We start from the raw sequence: 22,012 nt of genomic DNA, 5'->3' as shown, positions 1-22,012 counted from the left end.
TTCTAACGTAAAACTACTTGAGACGGCACAAAATATTTGTTAAACTCGGAATCGATGAAATAAATGTTGCAAATTAATTGAATGAATGAAATAATTTGTTGGCGGCGTTCAGTCCTGACTGAGATCCAGCCACTGTTGTTGGAACTGGCCAGGACCGGGGCGAAACGTTAAAAGTAACGTTACAAGATATCGAGCAGAATGTGGTTGGTGACTCGGCCCCCGGGGGCCCGGAAGTGTCACAAATCGAACATCAGACACTTTGTTTCCCAACATTCCGATACAATGTCTCTACTTTTCAGCAGATTCCTTCCTAAACCTGAGGAACGCTCCTCTCCGGTTCTGTGTCCGCGTCAGAGTCGTTATCTGAGCATTTATTATCCGGCTTTAATATAACCTTATCAGTTCCTGCCCCGGTCTGTTCAGTGGGGGAAATAAGTATTTGATCCCTTGCTGGTTTTGTAAGTTTGCTCACTTACAAAGACATGAACAGTCTATAGCTTTAAGGGCAGGTTAATTTTAATATTGAGAGATAGAATATCAAAAATAAAATCCAGAAAATCACATTGTATAAATTATATAAATGTATTTGCATTTTGCCATGAGAAATAAGTATTTGACCCCTTACCAACCATTAAGAGTTCTGGCTCCTACAGACCAGTTAGACGCTCCTAATCATCTCGTTACCTGCATTACAGACAGCTGTCTTACATAGTCACCTTTATATAGTTATAAAAGATTCCTGCCACAGACTCAATCAGTCAGACTCTAACCTCTACAACATGGGCAAGACCAAAGAGCTTTATAAGGATGTCAGGGACAAGATCATAGACCTGCACAAAGCTGGAATGGGCTACAAAACCATAAGTAAGACGCTGGGTGAGAAGGAGAAAACTGTTGGTGCAATAGTAATAAAATGGAATAAATACAAAATGACTGTCATTCGACATCGATCTGGGGCACCATGCAAAATCTCACCTCGTGGGGTATCCTTGATCATGAGGAAGGTGAGAGATCAGCCTAAAACTACACGGGGGAACTTGTTAATGATCTCAAGGCAGCTGGGACCACAGTCACCAAGAAAAGCATTGGTAACACATTACGTCGTAAAGGTTTACAATCCTGCAGTGCCCACAAGGTCCCCCTGCTCAAGAAGGCGCATGTGCAGGCCCGTCTGATGTTTGCCAATGAACACCTGGATGATTCTGTCAGTGATTGGGAGAAGGTGCTGTGGTCAGATGGGGCAAAAATTGAGATCTTCGGCATTAGCTCAACTCGGAGTCTTTGGAGGAAGAGGAAAGCTGCCAACGACCCAAAGAACACAGTCCCCACTGTCAAGCATGGAGGTGGAAACATTATGTTTTGGAGGTGTTCCTCTGCTAAGGGCACAGGACTACTTCACCGCATCAATGGAGAATGGATGGAGCCATGTACTGTAAAATCCTGAGTGACAACCTCCTTCCCTCCACCAGGACATTAGAAATGGGTCGTGGCTGGGTCATCCAGTAAGACAATGACCCAAAACATACAACCAAGGCACCAAAGAAGTGGCTGAAAAAGAAGCACATTAAGGTCATGGAGTGGCCTAGCCAGTCTGCAGACCTTGAGCCGATAGAAAACTTATGGAGGGAGATGAAGCTCCGAGTTGCCAAGCGACAGCCCCAAAATCTTAATCATTTAGAGATGATCTGCAAAGAGGAGAGGACCAAAATTCCTCCTGACATGTGCGCAAACCTTATCATCAGCTACAAAAACGTTTGACTGCTGTGCTTGCCAACAAGGGTTTTACCACCAAGTATTAACTCTTGTTTGCCAGGGGGATCAAATACTTATTTCTCACTGCAAAATGCAAATACATTTATATAATTTATACAATGTGATTTTCTGGATTTTATCTTTGATATTCTATCTCTCAATGTTAGAATTAACCTTCCCTTATAATTATAGACTGTTCATGTCTTTGTCAGTGGGCAAACTTACAAAATCGCCAAGGGATCAAATACTTATTTCCCCCAGTGTACACAAAGTGTTTTCCAGCCGGTGTAATAATTCGGAGTATCTGTATTGAGGCGATGTGTCCGCTGTCGCCAGCACGCTCCGACAGATGGTGGAATTCTCCTGGACTCGGGTGTGAAGAAGATCTCATCATTTGGTTTGTAGCCTCGAGCAGGAAAAAGGAAAAAAAATTCCAGTTAACGCTGAACGTTCCTTGTAGAGATCGCAGATCGCAGACTCGGAGCCACGGACATTGCCGGAGTCTTCTGCGGAGTCTGGAGATCGAGTCTCCAAAGTTATCAGTCTGTGTAAGGAGGACAAGATGCTGTTCTTTTTCATCGACTTCCAGCTTATTCGCCTTTCTATAGGGGTCGTCTAGCATTATTTACATTACCCTTACGATAGACCGCTAGCATAATATCGGTGGGGGTCCGACACCCTCCACCAATCAGAGGTCTGCAGGTCCCATGGTGGCCGGAAACAAACAGTGTACAGAGCCAGGCCAGCTCCATACAGCACCTAGTGGGCGATCTGGAGTACTGCAGCTCGGATCTTCTTTACTTCCATGGGAGCTGAGCTGCAGTACCCCAGACTGGCCACTATGCAGTGGACTGTATGGTGGTGTCCTGGCCATACACTTTACTTCTCCCACCATGGGACCTGATAACAGCTCAATGGTTGGAAGTTAGGTCTGTAAGCGATAAACTAATGGGTCAACGATATCGTAGTCATGGACAAACACTTCACAATAGAGGCCAGACAGTGAACATCGTCTTATCTGAGAAATAATCCAAGAAGTTACAGGGCTACAACTTGTAATCTCATGTGCCAGTGAAGCTTCAGACGTCCTCAGGGTCGGGCTCCCATCGTGTTCCTGGTCCTTTCTGCTCTTGGACCCGTTGGGTATTGGACCCTGTGAATTTGTCTGCCGCCTTTCCTGACCTCTGTGGTCTCTGGCCTCCACCTGTCCTCTGTCTGCCCTGACCAGAGCCTCCATGACCACAATATAAGGTCCTCATTACTAGCAGCCATTACTCTGGGGTTCCCAACCTTGGGATTTCTTCCTAGAATATCCACTACCTGCCGGAGGTTAAAGTGAAGTGATCACCAAAAAATAATCCATAGTTTACACCAGGTCTTTGAGTTACACATATTAGACAAAAATGTTGGCAAAGGATTTTGGTTTATATTTTTTTCAAGATCATTATTAAAAAAAATAACACAGGCCCCGCCATTCACAACAGGTGATGTCACAGCGCACCTCCTCCTCCTGTACAATGACTGATAACACCTCTATATACAGGAGATAACACAGGATCAACCAATCACAATAGGTGATATCACAGCTCACCTCCTTCTCCTCCTGTACAATGACTAATATCACCTCTATATACAGTAGATAACACAGGATCCACCATTCACAATAGGTGATGTCACAGCTCACCTACTCCTCCTCTACAATGACTGATAACACCTCTATATACAGTAGATAACACAGGATCCATCATTCACAATAGGTAATGTCACAGCTCACCTCCTCCTCCTCCTGTACAATGTCTGATAACATCTCTATATACAGTAGATAACACAGGATCTACCATTCACAGTAGGTGATGTCACAGCTCACCTCCTCCTCTTGTACAATGACTGATAACACCTCTATATACAGTAGATAACACATGATCCACCATACACAATAGGTGATGTCACAGCTCACCTCCTCCTCCAGTACAATGACTGATAACACCTCTATATACGGTAGATAACACAGGATCCACCATTCACAATAGGTGATGTCACAGCTCACCTCCTCCTCATGTACAATGACTGATAACACCTCTATATACAGTAGATAACATAGGATCCACCATTAACAATAGATGATGTCACAGCTCACCTTCTCCTCCCCCTGTACAATGACTGATAACACCTCTATATACAGGAGATAACACAGGATCAACCATTCACAATAGGTGATATCACAGCTCACCTCCTTCTCCTCCTGTACAATGACTAATATCACCTCTATATACAGTAGATAACACAGGATCCACCATTCACAATAGCTGATGTCACAGCTCACCTCCTACTCCTGTACAATAGCGGATAACACCTCTATATACGGTAGATAGCACAGGTTCCATCATTCACAATAGGTGATGTCACAGCTCACCTCCTCCTCCTCCTGTACAATGACTGATAACACCTCTATATACAGTAGATAACACAGGATCCACCATTCACAATAGGTGATGTCACAGCTCACCTCCTACTCCTGTACAATAGCGGATAACACCTCTATATACAGGAGATAGCACAGGATCCATCATTCACAATAGGTGATGTCACAGCTCACCTCCTCCTCCTCCTGTACAATGACTGATAACACCTCTATATACAGTAGATAACACAGGATCCACCATTAACAATAGTTGATGTCACAGCTCACCTCCTCCTCCTGTACAATGACTGATAACACCTCTATATACAGTAGATAACACAGGATCCACCATTCACAATAGGTGATGTCACAGCTCACCTCCTCCTCCTGTACAATGACTGATAACACCTCTATATACAGGAGATAACACAGGATTTACTCACTCTGACATGCCAGGCTTGACTGATCACTTTTCACAATGAGAAACTTTACCCATTAGACCTCAGTCCACAGCCTCTCACCTATCCTTATCTGATCTCCACTGTATACTGATGAGGAGCAGTAAACCCGAAACACAGTGTCTGCAAACTGAGATTCTGGTTCAGCTTTTAACCTAAGTCATGTGACAAGGCTCGTTAAAGGGTCAATATTGACTTTTAAGATTGATGGCACTAGTCATCTTCCTCTCTGAATAGACAATTTGCATAGACAGATTATAAAAAGATATATAACTATACAGGACACTGAGGATTTTCCAAATATCGGGGCAGGATTAATACCTACCAAGATCGCAAGGATCTGCGGAGAGGGTCACCAGGTCCAACATTCTCTTGCACCAAGGTTGGAAACGGCAAAGGGAAAAAGATCATTGTTGTTTTGTTACGAGGAAAACTATTATATAATTTTTTGGGGGAAACAGTGTATACTGCAGAGGATGGGAGGCGCGTCGTTTACCCAATAAAAAGAATCTCTAGCCTGGGAAATGGACAGCAAACCTGACAACCATCTGGAGCACTAACTTGTACTAATGGTCGTCAAAGAAATGAAATGAAGGTCTTCAAGACATAGGATAGGGGTGAAGACCACCCTTTGGTAAAAATCTGACCCCAATGGTTGAGGGTGATGTATTAATGCAATCGGGGGGCTACATACAACCCTTAGTAATCCACCATATTGTCCAAGAGATATGGACCTTTTTATTTAGTGCTTACAGGTGTAGCTCACAGGGTAATAATTCAGAGCGAGTTAAAAACGCCCCCAGAGGAGCACGTGAGCCACGCCCAAGAGGAGCACATGAGCCACGCCCAAGAGGAGCACATGAGCCACGCCCCAGAGGAGCACGTGAGCCACTCCCCAGAGGAGCATGTGAGCCACGCCCCAGAGGAGCATGTGAGCCACGCCCACTCGTTAAAGAACATTAAAAACTAGCACTAAATAAAAAGGACCCATAACCCCAGAATCATATGGCAGATTTAAGAAAAAAAGAAAAAGGAATAGTGGGAGTAAATAAAGAGGAAAAACTGGCAGCTTCTGACTGGGCGACGGGTTCTTTTTAATCCTAAGCTATTGCAGAAAAACTAATAATAGAAAATCTATTTGAAAACACAGAAACTTAGGAGACAACCAGCCAAACATAGCAAAACAGAAAAGCATCTTGTATAATATAGAAAATATATTGTCCGATCAATCGTATTCTAAAAACATAACGACTGTTGTCTGAGAAGGCAGAACAATGATTTACCAGCGCGCGCCGGGATCATAGACTACATATATAATATGGAGCATCAAGGGAGAGACGGGGCCCTGCCAAATGCAAGAAAAGACCAAGCCTAATGCTCCAGAAGCTTCCGAGCTGTCCATGGTGCTGAAATGGCTTAAAGGGATATTCTCACAACTCTGCAGTCTCTTTACAGTCTCCTCACTTCCTGCTTTCTGGCTGGGTAGGCACTCCTCCATGAGTGACAGTTCTGGTGATAGCTGCGCTGTAGTACTAAAGCTCAGCACAACGTGTGCTGTAACACACTCGGCTTGTTCTGGAGTGAACACTTATCACTGTATTTACATAAGGAGATAACAGGGCATTTGTACAAGTGCACAGTTCGGGACAGTGAGAGCTGTGATAGAAGATTCTGGTGATTGTGATTATACAGGACTGATAACAGCAGGTCGTCAGGAGCTGAGATAGAAGAGGAAAGTGAGCAGATAGCTGATGCATCAAAATTAATGATGCGATGGAGGAGTGGCTAGGATAGTAAGAGTTAACCTTTCTCCTGGTATGGAACTACTACACACTCTCACATAGGGTTTGGTGGCTGAGCTCCATGAAAACGAGCTGTACTCTATGTAAGATCAAAGCTCTCATTGCAAAAAAAAATAGGTGATGTCACAGCTCACCTCCTCCTCATGTACCATGACTGATAACACCTCTATATACAGTAGATAACACAGGATCCACCATTCACAATAGCTGATGTCACAGCTCACCTTCTCCTCCCCCTGTACAATGACTGATAACACCTCTATATACAGGAGATAATACAGGATCAACCAATCACAATAGGTGATGTCACAGCTCACCTCCTCCTCCTGTACAATGACTGATAACACCTCTATATACAGTAGATAACACAGGATCCACCATTCACAATAGCTGATGTCACAGCTCACCTCCTCCTCCTGTACAATGACTGATAACACCTCTATATACAGTAGATAACACAGGATCCAACATTCACAATAGGTGATGTCACAGCTCACCTCCTCCTCCTCCTGTACAATGTCTGATAACATCTCTATATACAGTAGATAACACAGGATCTACCATTCACAGTAGGTGATGTCACAGCTCACCTCCTCCTCTTGTACAATGACTGATAACACCTCTATATACAGTAGATAACACAGGATCCACCATACACAATAGGTGATGTCACAGCTCACCTCCTCCTCCTGTACAATGACTGATAACACCTCTATATACAGTAGATAACACATGATCCACCATTCACAATAGGTGATGTCACAGCTCACCTCCTCCTCATGTACAATGACTGATAACACCTCTATATACAGTAGATAACATAGGATCCACCATTAACAATAGATGATGTCACAGCTCACCTTCTCCTCCCCCTGTACAATGACTGATAACACCTCTATATACAGGAGATAACACAGGATCAACCATTCACAATAGGTGATGTCACAGCTCACCTCCTCCTGCACAATGACTGATAACACCTCTATATACAGTAGATAACACAGGATCCACCATTCACAATAGCTGATGTCACAGCTCACCTCCTCCTCCTCCTGTACAATGACTGATAACACCTCTATATACAGTAGATAACACAGGATCCACCATTCACAATAGGTGATGTCACAGCTCACCTCCTCCTCCTGTACAATGACTGATAACACCTCTATATACAGTAGATAACACAGGATCCATCATTCACAATAGGTGATGTCACAGCTCACCTCCTCCTCCTCCTGTACAATGTCTGATAACATCTCTATATACAGTAGATAACACAGGATCTACCATTCACAGTAGGTGATGTCACAGCTCACCTCCTCCTCTTGTACAATGACTGATAACACCTATATACAGTAGATAACAAAGGATCCCCATTCACAATAGATGATGTCACAGCTCACGTCCTCCTCCTGTACAACGACTGATAACACCTCTGTATACAGTAGATAACACATGATCCCCCATTCACAATAGGTGATGTCACAGCTCACCTCCTCCTCCTGTACAATGACTGATAACACCTCTATATACAGTAGATAACACAGGATCCCCCATTCACAATAGGTGATGTCACAGCTCACCTCCTCCTCCTGTACAATGGCTGATAACACCTCTATATACGGTAGATAACACAGGATCCACCATTCACAATAGGTGATGTCACAGCTCACCTCCTACTCCTGTACAATAGCGGATAACACCTCTATATACGGTAGATAGCACAGGATCCATCATTCACAATAGGTGATGTCACAGCTCACCTCCTCCTCCTCCTGTACAATGACTGATAACACCTCTATATACAGTAGATAACACAGGATCCACCATTCACAATAGGTGATGTCACAGGTCACCTCCTACTCCTGTACAATGACTGATAACACCTCTATATACAGTAGATAACACAGGATCTACCATACACAATAGGTGATGCCACAGCTCACCTCCTCCTCCAGTACAATGACGGAAAACACCTCTATATACGGTAGATAACACAGGATACACCACTCACAACAGGTGATGTCACAGCTCACCTCCTCCTCCTGTACAATGACTGATAACACCTCTATATACAGTAGATAACACAGGATCCACCATTCACAATAGGTGATATCACAGCTCACCTCCTCCTCCTGTACAATGACTGATAACACCTCTATATACAGTAGATAACACAGGATCCACCATTCACAATAGGTGAAGTCACAGCTCACCTCCTCCTCCTGTACAATGACTGATAACACCTCTATATACAGTAGATAACACAGGATCCACCATTCACAATAGGTGATATCACAGCTCACCTCCTCCTCCTGTACAATGACTGACAACACCTCTATATACAGTAGATAACACAGGATCCACCATTCACAATAGGTGATATCACAGCTCACCTCCTCCTCCTGTACAATGACTGATAACACCTCTATATACAGTAGATAACACAGGATCCACCATTCACAATAGGTGATATCACAGCTCACCTCCTCCTCCTGTATAATGACTGACAGCACCTCTTTATACAGCAGATAACAGAGGATCCACCATTCACAATACTTAATATCACAGCTCACCTCCTCCTCCTGTACAATGACTGATAACACCTCTATATACAGGAGATAACACAGGATTTACTCACTCTGACATGCCAGGCTTGACTGATCACTTTTCACAATGAGAAACTTTACCCATTAGACCTCAGTCCACAGCCTCTCACCTATCCTTATCTGATCTCCACTTTATACTGATGAGGAGCAGTAAACCCGAAACACAGTGTCTGCAAACTGAGATTCTGGTTCAGCTTTTAACCTAAGTCATGTGACAAGGCTCGTTAAAGGGTCAATATTGACTTTTAAGATTGATGGCACTAGTCATCTTCCTCTCTGAATAGACAATTTGCATAGACAGATTATAAAAAGATATATAACTATACAGGACACTGAGGATTTTCCAAATATCGGGGCAGGATTAATACCTACCAAGATCGCAAGGATCTGCGGAGAGGGTCACCAGGTCCAACATTCTCTTGCACCAAGGTTGGAAACGGCAAAGGGAAAAAGATCATTGTTGTTTTGTTACGAGAAAAACTATTATATAATTTTTTTGGGGAAACAGTGTATACTGCAGAGGATGGGAGGCGCGTCGTTTACCCAATAAAAAGAATCTCTAGCCTGGGAAATGGACAGCAAACCTGACAACCATCTGGAGCACTAACTTGTACTAATGGTCGTCAAAGAAATGAAATGAAGGTCTTCAAGACATAGGATAGGGGTGAAGACCACCCTTTGGTAAAAATCTGACCCCAATGGTTGAGGGTGATGTATTAATGCAATCGGGGGGCTACATACAACCCTTAGTAATCCACCATATTGTCCAAGAGATATGGACCTTTTTATTTAGTGCTTACAGGTGTAGCTCACAGGGTAATAATTCAGAGCGAGTTAAAAACGCCCCCAGAGGAGCACGTGAGCCACGCCCAAGAGGAGCACATGAGCCACGCCCAAGAGGAGCACATGAGCCACGCCCCAGAGGAGCACGTGAGCCACGCCCCAGAGGAGCATGTGAGCCACGCCCCAGAGGAGCATGTGAGCCACGCCCCAGAGGAGCATGTGAGCCACGCCCACTCGTTAAAGAACATTAAAAACTAGCACTAAATAAAAAGGACCCATAACCCCAGAATCATATGGCAGATTTAAGAAAAAAAGAAAAAGGAATAGTGGGAGTAAATAAAGAGGAAAAACTGGCAGCTTCTGACTGGGCGACGGGTTCTTTTTAATCCTAAGCTATTGCAGAAAAACTAATAATAGAAAATCTATTTGAAAACACAGAAACTTAGGAGACAACCAGCCAAACATAGCAAAACAGAAAAGCATCTTGTATAATATAGAAAATATATTGTCCGATCAATCGTATTCTAAAAACATAACGACTGTTGTCTGAGAAGGCAGAACAATGATTTACCAGCGCGCGCCGGGATCATAGACTACATATATAATATGGAGCATCAAGGGAGAGACGGGGCCCTGCCAAATGCAAGAAGAGACCAAGCCTAATGCTCCAGAAGCTTCCGAGCTGTCCATGGTGCTGAAATGGCTTAAAGGGATATTCTCACATTGTCTCACAACTCTGCAGTCTCTTTACAGTCTCCTCACTTCCTGCTTTCTGGCTGGGTAGGCACTCCTCCATGAGTGACAGTTCTGGTGATAGCTGCGCTGTAATACTAAAGCTCAGCACAACGTGTGCTGTAACACACTCGGCTTGTTCTGGAGTGAACACTTATCACTGTATTTACATAAGGAGATAACAGGGCATTTGTACAAGTGCACAGTTCGGGATAGTGAGAGCTGTGATAGAAGATTCTGGTGATTGTGATTATACAGGACTGATAACAGCAGGTCGTCAGGAGCTGAGATAGAAGAGGAAAGTGAGCAGATAGCTGATGCATCAAAATTAATGATGCGATGGAGGAGTGGCTAGGATAGTAAGAGTTAACCTTTCTCCTGGTATGGAACTACTACACACTCTCACATAGGGTTTGGTGGCTGAGCTCCATGAAAACGAGCTGCACTCTATGTAAGATCAAAGCTCTCATTGCAAAAAAAATGAAAGCAGATAGGAGAAGTAAATCAAATACAAACTTGCTTATTTTCATGCTGTCTAACCAATTAAAATAATTTAATAACTTCAGAATACTTTTTTAAATGATTAGAAATTTTATTCTTCCAGAGTTTGCACTTCACTAACATAAAAGAGCACATAATTCCCAATTATTACAGAACTGCAGAGTGAGTCTGTACTGAACGTATCCTGGTAAAGGCATCATGGTAGACTAATATACACGTTCTAGATGAGTAGAATGATGGTGTCTACTGGAGTCATATCATTGAAGGACAATCTCTCCATCATTTTTACGACTCTTTTGCTACAAATTTGGTAGCCATTAGGTTTTGGGAAAATCCTGGTGATGGCACCATGGTTGACAAATATACAAGATCTAGATGAGCAGAACGAAGGGATCTACTGGAGTCATACCATTCAAGGACTGAATCTCTCCATCATTTCTACAACCCTTTTGCTACAAATTTGGTAGCCATTAGGTTTTGGGCAAAGGCTGGTTGACTAATATACAAGATCGAGATGAGTAGAACGATGGGTTCAACTGGAGTCATACCATTCAAGGACTGAATCTTTCCATTATTTCTACGACTCTTTTGCTAAAATTTTGGTAGCCATTCAGTTTTGGGCAAAGGCTGATGATGGCACCATGGCAGACTAATATACACGTTCTAGATGAGTAGAACGGTGGCGTCTACTGGAGTCATATCATTGAAGTATTGAATCTCTCCATCATTTCTACGACTCTTTAGCTACAAATTTGGTAGCCATTACATTTTGGACAAAACCCAACCCAAAAGTCCAATGAGAAGACGTTTTCACTTTTTTTTGGTTTTATATCAACCAAATGTTTTAGGAATTACAGGTTCATGTTCTGACAGACCTCGAAGTGCCTTCTAAAGTCAATCCTTGACCTAATAATTTAAATAGGACACTGTGCACTCTTGTCTTCGCCCCGCAGAACAAGCAATCTCCAAAAAATACATGGAAAAGGCTCTTGGGTCATCTTATGTCCCGGAGACCCGAGAAAGGCGGATAACCCCTTTAAGATGCAGTCACCTGAACATCATTTCTAACAGAGTTCTACATGATCTAAACTTCATTTCCTGTCTGTTAGATTAGACCTCGTACGTCTGGAGGCGTTCGAGAACCTGGTGCTAATTGCAAAATAATTTCTAATGATGGAAGAGGTAAAAAATGCATGAAGCAATTTCATCTAATTTCGCCCTAATCACTTTCCACGTGAACGCCCGGCTTTCAATTTTGGCCATTCATTAATCCGCCGTATTACGTACTCTGCACCCTCAAGACTCTGGGCTGTAGAATCCGGAGCCTAGACTGACAATCTAATCAAAAATATATCACTGCGCCATTCAAAAATGGAGATAATTATTATGAGAACCAGCCTTGCATTAGCTAAAATGGGTTTTCCTTATAAGACATAAAGTGTTTTTAAATTAAAGAATGAGGCAAGTCGGAGTCACATCTGCCCAAGGAAATCAGGTTTAATCATCGTCTTCTCTAAAAGCTTGGGCTTCCGAACATTGGCTGCGAGACACGGCACTGACATAATGTTCAGAAACTTCCTGCCTCAACAATGAAAGTAAAGGGAATTTTCTCAACTTCTTTTCTTTTATATAAATGTCCAACAGTAAAAAAAAACCTACTTGATACTTTTTGGAACTCTCGTAAAAACTATTGGAGAGAGCCGTACATGAGCGACCACCTCTCCAAGGGCAGCCCCATAACCGGACTCAATGACATATATCCTGCAATTACCATAAATGCTTCAGATGGGAATAATCCTTAAAAGGGTAAAGGGAGGTCAAATCAATGTGACTTCTCTAAAGTGCCATTCGGATCAGTGATGGAAAGGTACAGAGATAGTAAAGGCCCTGGTGCCAGTGGAGACCCAAAGGTTTCTCAACCATATGAAAAGTCACCAGGTAGGTGAGGAACCCCATTACACATTTCGCCCCTGGGGCCCAGGAGCTTAAATTTACATTCCTGCTCAACCCCAATCAATTAATAAACCTTATAAAAACTCTATTAAACTTGATAAAGAAATTAGACTTTAGTCAGAAGAGCCATCAACACTCTATTGGGTCTTCGAAGAGTTCCTCCAACATCTACCATTCAGAAAAAAAAAGTTATCCAACTCAGATGGCATTACACCGGTCAACCAAATGAGGTCTACTGGGGCTTCCTAATTTCCATATTTCACATTTTGCGGGAATAAGTACGGGACATGGTAAATTTTAACATACTAGATCTTTTAGCACTCATCTGAGATAAGCCTTCAACAAAGGTGTCCACCACCGGCTTACTCCACTCTCCTCATTGAGAATGAATACACGTCTTTGGGAAAGTTTGGAGGAGCAGTTGTCTGTCGATGTCATGTGGCCATCTGACAATCATGAACAGAAGTAATCATGGCTTCAGCAGTACGCTTGGACTACATTATGGCCTACAGATTAATATTTTGGTGTAACAGAGTAGTTGGAGTGAACTATGATTTTACATTTGGTGGCCTCTGGGTCAATATTGCTACACAAAAATAACACGACATAAAGATTTGGGTGGCCCTCTAGTCAATGGTGTTACACGATAGTTGAGGTTAACCACTTGGTCAATAATGTTTTCATAAAAATGACAAAGTGATAAAAAGGTAGCTACTGGGCCAATGGTGCCAGTGTTAGAGATGAATTCGAATTTTGCCTGATCCGCTCATCTGTTTGGCCTTTCTTTCTTGAACAATTCAATTCATGGAGAATTTGTTCTCTGTGAATATAATAATATAAAATGTTGTAATACATAATAAAAATAATATGTACAAAATAATCCCTATAAACTCACCTTACCGCTCACCTCTCCGGACATCTGCTCCTCACAGTCACCTGTCCAGTCCCTGCCGCATCTTCTGATCCACCCACCATTGGTGGCAACTGCTGTGACCTTTGGTGCACAAGTGGAGAACCCTGCCAAGCTCCATTAAAATTGGAAGTCTCGGTTCAGAGTGAGAGGAGCGGAGATTCCAGGGGTAGTGGTAGGAGATCAGACAATGCAGCGAGGAACGGACAGATGGTGGCAAGCAGTGGAGTGGCCGGAGAGCTGAATATAAGGATTTTGATGGGCCTTTATGGTCCAAAAGAATGTCAGCCCAGACACCTTTTTGCTGGCTCAGCACAGAAATTAATTACAAAAAAAAATCCACTTTGGTGAATGAGAATTTTTGCAAAATTTAAGTAGAATTTGATTTCTCAAAATGTATACGTTCATCTCTAGTCAGTATCAAAGTCTATCTTCTGATGATCACCTGGTAGGTTGGGTTCTCGTGTCAGATTACTCACTCATTAACTTCCGTCAAAGTCAGTGGCTTGCTACTGATGAGGATAACGGACACCAGAACACAAAATAATCATCATAATAATGGCAACTTTTCAAGACAACCTCAACTTTCAAAGTCAGGAAGTCTTTCAAGGAAAAGGATGACATCTGCTCCTATCGGACCCATTCTGGGTTCATACAGAGCCAGTCACGATGTCACCATTACAGATACATTGTAATAAAATGTTCCTAGCGATTGACTACATCCAGGACACAAAATGATTGTACATGTAGGACACGGTCAACTGCTCTCTGTAGACAATGGTGTAGGACACCGTCAATTCCTCTCCGTAGAGGACAGTGTAGGACACGGTCAACTCCTCTCCGTAGACGATGGTGTAGGATATGGTCAACTCCTCTCCATAGACGACGGTGTAGCACACGGTCAACTCCTCTCCGTAGACGACTGTGTAGGACACGGTCAACTCCTCTCCATAGACGGTGGTGTAGGACACGTCAACTCCACTCCGTAGAACACAGTGTAGGACAGTCAACTCCTCTTTGAAGACGAGGGTGAAGGACACGGTCAAGTACTTTCCAAAGACTACAGTGTAGGACACGGTCAATTTCTCTCCGTAGACAATGAGAAGTTGTCCTTGGCCCCCACATTATACTGTACACACTTACCACTACACGCCTTTCTGTTGCAGAGTCGTCCTTCTTCCAGAACACCTTCACAAATGTGGCTTTCGTTGGGGGGAGACTGGCACGTCCTAGTTCTGGTTTGCAGCCCACCCCCACAGTCTCTGTTACAATCCCCCCATATAGTCCATGCCGTCCATCCACCTGATGAGAAAGCACAAAAAAAAACTCATTAGTTTTAGTCCAAAGTCGCAGAAAAATAAATAACAGACTAGGTTTCTTTGTACTTTTGAGGCTTCATTTATCTAGAACTGTTCCAAAAAAGAATCAATCCCTTTAACAATACCACGTCAGAGCGCATGGACATTTTTAGGGAAAAAATTCAGAAAACTAAAAAAAAATTGAAAGGACAAAATGATATTTTTGGATTCCTAATCTTAAAAATCATCAGATCATTACAATAGTAGGTCACGACAGTGACATATTCCATTGAGGTTCCATTAGATCTCCAGAGCTGCATTTATAATTCTGCTGGATTTCTTTTTGGATACCTCATGTGTCTCCTTACCCTCAGGAGATTCCATCAGTATCTGTACAAGTTATGGTCTGCTGATGAGTTTTTAGAGCTGGATTACTTATACCAGGAATAGTAAAGATGAATAAATAGTAAAGAAGCGACAAAAATGCTCAAATTTCAAATTCTGGAAATATTGGACACAGGATCCACGTACAGTAACAAAATGGCAGGGAGATTCCAAGTTTCCCACTATAATAAACGCTCACACAGTCAATAAAAAATGGTAAAAAATATAAATGATTTTTCTGGTCTCATTCTGCAGTTCTTCTCACTTCCTACAGGTTTTTCAGAATTATAATTGGAATTAAGTGATAATGAAATCCAATAACCAGCAGAAGACTCCACGCAGGTCGCTGGGCAGAGCAGATGGTGGGTCATGGAGTCAATCCATATTATTGACCATTAAGAGTTAATTAATACTGCTCGCTGGATCCAGCAGTCGGAGCCGTCATCAAAGTCATGTGATAGGAAAGTAACAGAATGCGGAACCGGATGACACAGAATCACCACCGAGAAGGAATCACAAGTATCGGGCAAAGATCCAGATAATCAATGACTGAGTATCAAATAGTTACCGATCCTCGTTATTATGTCCTTTATTAATTAGGAAGGGATAAGGGAGGAAATGTGCAAAGTAGGAAAACAGACGACTCCCCACTGTCCTGATATGGGGTAAGGCCAACAAATCACTGCATTATAGGAGGAAGCAACGTGAGACATTCATTGGATGCAACTCAAGAGACATAGAAAGTGACAGCTGTACTATACTCCAGAGCTGCACTCACTATTCTGCTGCTGCAGTCACTGTGTACATACATTACATTACTGATCCTGAGTTACATCCTGTACTATACTCCAGAGCTGCACTCACTATTCTGCTGGTGCAGTCACTGTGTGCATACATTACATTACTGATCCTGAGTTGCATCCTGTATTATACTCCAGAGCTGCACTCACTATTCTGCTGGTGCAGTCACTGTGCACATACATGACAATACTGATCCTGAGTTACATCCCGTATTATACTCCAGAGCTGCACTCACTATTCTGCTGGTGCAGTCACTGTGTACATACATTACTGATCCTGAGTTGCATCCTGTATTATACTCCAGAGCTGCACTCACTATTCTGCTGGTGCAGTCACTGTGCACATACATGACAATACTGATCCTGAGTTACATCCTGTATTATACCCCAGAGCTGCACTCACTATTCTGCTGGTGCAGTCACTGTGTACATACATTACATTACTGATCCTGAGTTACATCCTGTATTATACTCCAGAGCTGCACTCACTATTCTGTAGGCTGAAATATCCCAATAGTGACTGCATGGACCTTTTTTAGGTGATTTCTGCTCTGTGAAGTCTTTACACCCCACTTGTGCAGTGATCTGCTCATCTGAGCTATTAGTTGTGTATCCAGAAGTTTAATAACTTTTTCCAATGACATCAAACAGAACTGAAGCTGCAAGAAGCTCTGGATACCGGATGCACAACAGTCACATCATTCTCTCTCTAGTACAACCATTGACTTATTGGTACATCTTTCAAAAGTGAAGTTTCATGGCCCCTCCCCCTGGACTCCCCAAGTCATGGCCACTCCCCCTGGATGTGCCCCTTCTTGGCCCCTCCCCCTGGACTCCCCAAGTCAAGGCCCCTCTCCCTGGACTCCCCCATTCATGGCCCCTCCCCCTGGACTCCCCAAGTCATGGCCACTCCCCCCGGATGCACCTCTTCATGGCCCCTCCCCTGAACTCCCCAAGTCAAGGCCCCTCTCCCTGGACTCCCCCAGTCATGGCCCCTCCCCCTGGACTCTCCCAGTCATGGCCCCTCCTCCTGGAAATCCCGAGTCATGGCCCCTCCTCCTGGACTCTTCCCAGCTTGCCACCAGTGGGCAACAATGTAACAGATTTCGAAGAAGCAGAGAACGTTCCTGAATGATAACGCTCCAGGTGAGATTATTAGCACAGTATCGAATACACGAGCCGTTACATAATCTCTTCACTGCGGCTCGGCAGGATGAGCACCGACATCTGCAGTACTTCTCGCAGACCCCACAACCTCTCATAAAATATTCAGGATTTATACCAGCGCGTGGCGGTAGAATTTACAGGCGCAGTAAATCTGACCCGGAATCCGGCTCTCCACAGCCGTAAGAAGAATTTTATTTCACCCACCAATAATAAATATGCAACTCCACGGAATTAAAAGATCCAATAAACACTCGGCGGAATAACCTGCGATTCCTTTATTGATGCCGCAGGCTGAGACGGAGAAAGTAACAGGATTAACAAGAGCAGAAGACGCGGCCTCGTCCAGACCGGACGTGTCAATGTATCCAGCCCAGTTCATTAACGACTGCCGCTGGAGGATCCAAAAACTTCATCAAAAAGTTCATTTTAAGAGAAAAAAAATGTTTTTTGTTTTTTGCATCTTTTTGAAGATCACACCCATCTAGCTAAAACCTCTACGGTATATTCTAATATAGATACCATATATGTTCCGTAACTCTTACCCTATTACCTCCAAAACCAGCTACTTCTGGACAGCCAGGGCAGTGGCCAAATACTCCCAAAATTCCATTAGCATTCTCACAACACATAAAAGCCATTTCACACATAAGCCACAGCAGTTTCTACCAGTCCATAGGTTTCGCCTGTTGGCTTCATCCAGGGACTAACTTGGATATGGATTTCGCACAAAAGATTGTAGATGCGTAAAGTTTTATTTTAATCTCATAGCTCGTTGCCTATATCTGGCCAGTGCCATGGCCAAATACTCCCAAAATTCCAGTTGCATTCCGAGGCGCCTTCCGAACACTGCTCCAGCCCTCTTGGAATAGTATAGTAGAAAAGGTCATGAACTGTGCGTGTGCAGAACAAGCAGATGTGAGATTGGATTACGCATTTGCATTGGACATGTTGTTATGTTCCACCCAAAAACAGGACGCTATTATTGGTATCCCATCTATAGGGCACATCCAAGTGTGATCACTGTCGTCTGACCAGTTGGTGTGATGTAATCATGGCTGACCCCAACAAGCTAATCATGTGTTACATGACTGTTCCTCTTAAGTTGGGAAAAGAGCTGCATTCAATATTGTGAGAGAAATAGTGAACTAAAGGGAGATGGAAGGTAATGTTTCCTTGGGCGAAACATAGAATGCACATTAATCCGTATCATGGGTCCACGGCCATCCTGTAGCCCACCACATAGCTCCTGCACAAGGCATAAAAAAAGTTGCTATCTACAATCCAAAAAATAAAGAGAATATCCCCGAACAGTTTTACACAATTAAGATAAAAAGGGGCATACATGGGAAAATCCCAATGAGTTTCGCCATTCCACAGGCAGCTTCATCAGGGGGATAATATTGCTCAGGCTCCTATTTATATCGCATCTCTATTGATGACAATATCTTCATATTTAAAGAAAATTTATAGTAAAATAAAAGCACCAGTCCGCTATTTTTCATCACTGGCTTGTATGACTGCAGAACATTTTCTCAAGGTATATGGCTTGATAATCAGAACTGCTAAACAAAAGTAATCTAAAAACTGCAGCAAATGATGTAAAACAAGCAGACCAACGAAAAAGCAATAATCACTAATTACTAAATCCATTGCTGATTCTGTATGGACTCTCGGGCTGAAAGGCGACAATGGACACGTGCTAGTAAATCAAGCCCACCGGAGCGATGGCACTTCATTGAAGGGGAAGCGAGCAGGATCATTTTTCTTTTGTAGCAGATAGGTTCTATAGAGCCCCAGTAGTATCTCCATCACTACCTATATATTGGTCCTTTTAGTGTATGTATGGTGGCTAACCTAGAGACAAAGCTATTCGGAATTTAGGTCGAGCTCGACCACTGGGTTTATCAGTAATAAAATGGCTAAATTGGTGAAAAAAATATTGTTTGCTTCTTGTCTGTTTTCCCGCCAAAAATGGTAAAACTGCATAGAACAAGCAGTAATAATGGCTGGATCCAAACAAGCCAACGTGGGTAACTGTTCCCCCGAACATAGGAAAAGAGCAATTTTCAAAAATGTGTCTGAATTAACAAGAGGTATCGGACTAATGGTCGGGGGACAGAATATTAATTCCGGATAAAACCTTTATGGCGATGTGATGCAAAAATATTGCGCTAACATGCATAGGCTACAAAAGCATCTCCGCTACAATGTAGGTTTCTTCAGACCCTTTATCAATATATACAGTGGGGGAAATAAGTATGTGATCCCTTGCTGATTTTGTAAGTTTGCCCACTGACAAAGACATGAACAGTCTATAATTTTAAGGGTAGGTTAATTTTAATACTGAGAGATAGAATATCAAAAATAAAATCCAGAAAATCACATTGTATAAATTATATAAATTTATTTGCATTTTCCAGTGAGAAATAAGTATTTGATCCCCTACCAACCATTAAGAGTTCTGGCTCCTACAGACCAGTTAGACGATCCTGATCAACTTGTTACCTGCATTACAGACAGCTGTCTTACATCGTCACCTTTATAAAAGACTCCTGTCCACAGACTCAATCAGTCAGACTCTAACCTCTACAACATGGGCAAGAACAAAGAGCTTTATAAGGATGTCAGGCACAAGATCATAGACCTGAACAAAACTGGAATGGGCTACAAAACCGTAAGTAAGACACTGGTGAGAAGGAGACACCTGTTGGTGCAATAGTAAGAAAATGGAAGAAATACAAAATGACTGTCAATCGACATCGATCTGAGGCACCATGCAAAATCTCACCTCGTGGGGTATCCTTGATCATGAGGAAGGTGAGAGATCAGCCTAAAACTACTTGGGGGGAACTTGTTAATGATCTTAAGGCAGCTGGGACCACAGTCACCAAGAAAACCATTGGTAACATATTACGTCGTAAAGGTTTAAAACCCTGCAGTGCCCGCAAGGTCCCCCTGCTCAAGAAGGCACATGTGCAGGCCTGTCTGAAGTTTTCCAATGAACACCTGGATGATTCGGTGAGTGATTGGGAGAAGGTGCTGTGGTCAGATGAGACAAAAATTGAGGTCTTTGGCATTAGCTCAACTCACCGTGTTTGAAGGAAGAGGAAAGCTGCCTATAACCAAAAGAACACCATCCCCACTGTCAAGCATGGAGGTTGAAACATTATGTTTTGGGGGTGTTTATCTGCTAAGGGCACAGGACTACTTAACTGCATCAATGGGAGAATCGATGGAGCCAAGTACCGTAAAATCCTGAGTGACAACCTCCTTCCCTCCACCAGGACATTAAAAATGGGTCATGGCTGGGTCTTCCAGCAAGACAATGACCCAAAACATACAGTCAAGGCAACAAAAGAGTGGCTCAAAAAGAAGCACATTAAGGTCATGGAGTGGCCTAGCCAGTCTCCAGACCTTAATCCCATAGAAAACTTATGGAGGGAGTTGAATATCAGAGTTGACAAGCGACAGCCTCAACATCTTAATGATTTAGAGATGATTTGCAAAGAGGAGTAGAGCAAAATTCCTCCTGACATGTGCGCAAACCTCATCATCAGCTACAAAAAGATCTGACTGCTGTGCTTGCCAACAAGGGTTTTGCCACCAAGTATTAAGTCTTGTTTGCCAGAGGGATCAAATATTTATTTCTCAAAGCAAAATGCAAATAAATTTATATAATTTATACAATGTGATTTTCTGGATTTTATTTTTGATATTCTATCTCTCAATGTTAAAATTAACCTTCCCTTAAAATTATAGACTGTTCATGTCTTTGTCAGTGGGCAAACTTACAAAATCAGCAAGGGATCAAGTACTTATTTCCCCAGTATATAAGTACCAAAATAAGCTACAGTTAGTGGTTATCATTAAGACCTCAAGTAAGAAGATGTGTTGAGGGAAGACACGTTTAAGATGTGTCAACCTGAAGTTCTATCACGACCATCGATGTTACCAGCGGCTTCGATCTATTCTTCATCACTGTTGATGCCACGTGCTACATTTAATCATGGCTACTCCTCCCCCTTCCTTCTTGTCTATTATGAAGTTTTCAGTTTCTCTCACCGAATGTGAACGAGAAACAAGGAAACAGACGGCAATTTAATGGTTTCGCGATCCCGGGAACTACGTGTGACCTTTTAGGCAGTGTCAAAATTTGAGCGCAATAACATACAGGTTTTATTGATCCTGGAATCAACCTTTCCCCTGACAGCGCTGAGTTATAAAGCCGAGCCTTTCTCCTATGTCCTTTATGAATGAAATGTAAAGAGATTTCAGAATTGTTCATCGATCCGAGCTGCTGAATCAAAATGCCACAATTTCCCGGTTTTATCTCTACCTCGGCCTCTTCCAAATGAGCAAATCAAGGTCATTTGTTTCCCAACCTCGTAAACAGACGCACTTCTCACTTATGGATTGATCAGAAGCGTCTTCTTAGTTTACTTAACTTGTTGGAGTTCAAAAC

The 22,012-nt window shown here is 42.8% G+C and overlaps 1 protein-coding gene across 9 annotated transcripts in view; it reads right to left on the bottom strand.

Annotated features, from left to right (window-relative positions):
* Positions 1-22,012, bottom strand: part of ADGRB1 (adhesion G protein-coupled receptor B1) — a 478,004-nt gene that overhangs the window by 328,208 nt on the left and 127,784 nt on the right. For all 9 annotated transcript variants that reach the window (XM_077271339.1, XM_077271330.1, XM_077271332.1 and 6 more), the window contains exon 2: positions 15,045-15,203. In XM_077271339.1, the coding sequence (XP_077127454.1) occupies positions 15,045-15,203 (159 nt within the window). The remainder of the gene's footprint in view (positions 1-15,044; positions 15,204-22,012) is intronic.

The sequence above is a fragment of the Ranitomeya variabilis genome, chromosome 6, assembly GCF_051348905.1.
Source record: "Ranitomeya variabilis isolate aRanVar5 chromosome 6, aRanVar5.hap1, whole genome shotgun sequence".
NCBI classification, from domain to species: Eukaryota; Metazoa; Chordata; class Amphibia; order Anura; family Dendrobatidae; genus Ranitomeya; species Ranitomeya variabilis.
This window is presented reverse-complemented; position numbering and strand designations above follow the sequence as displayed.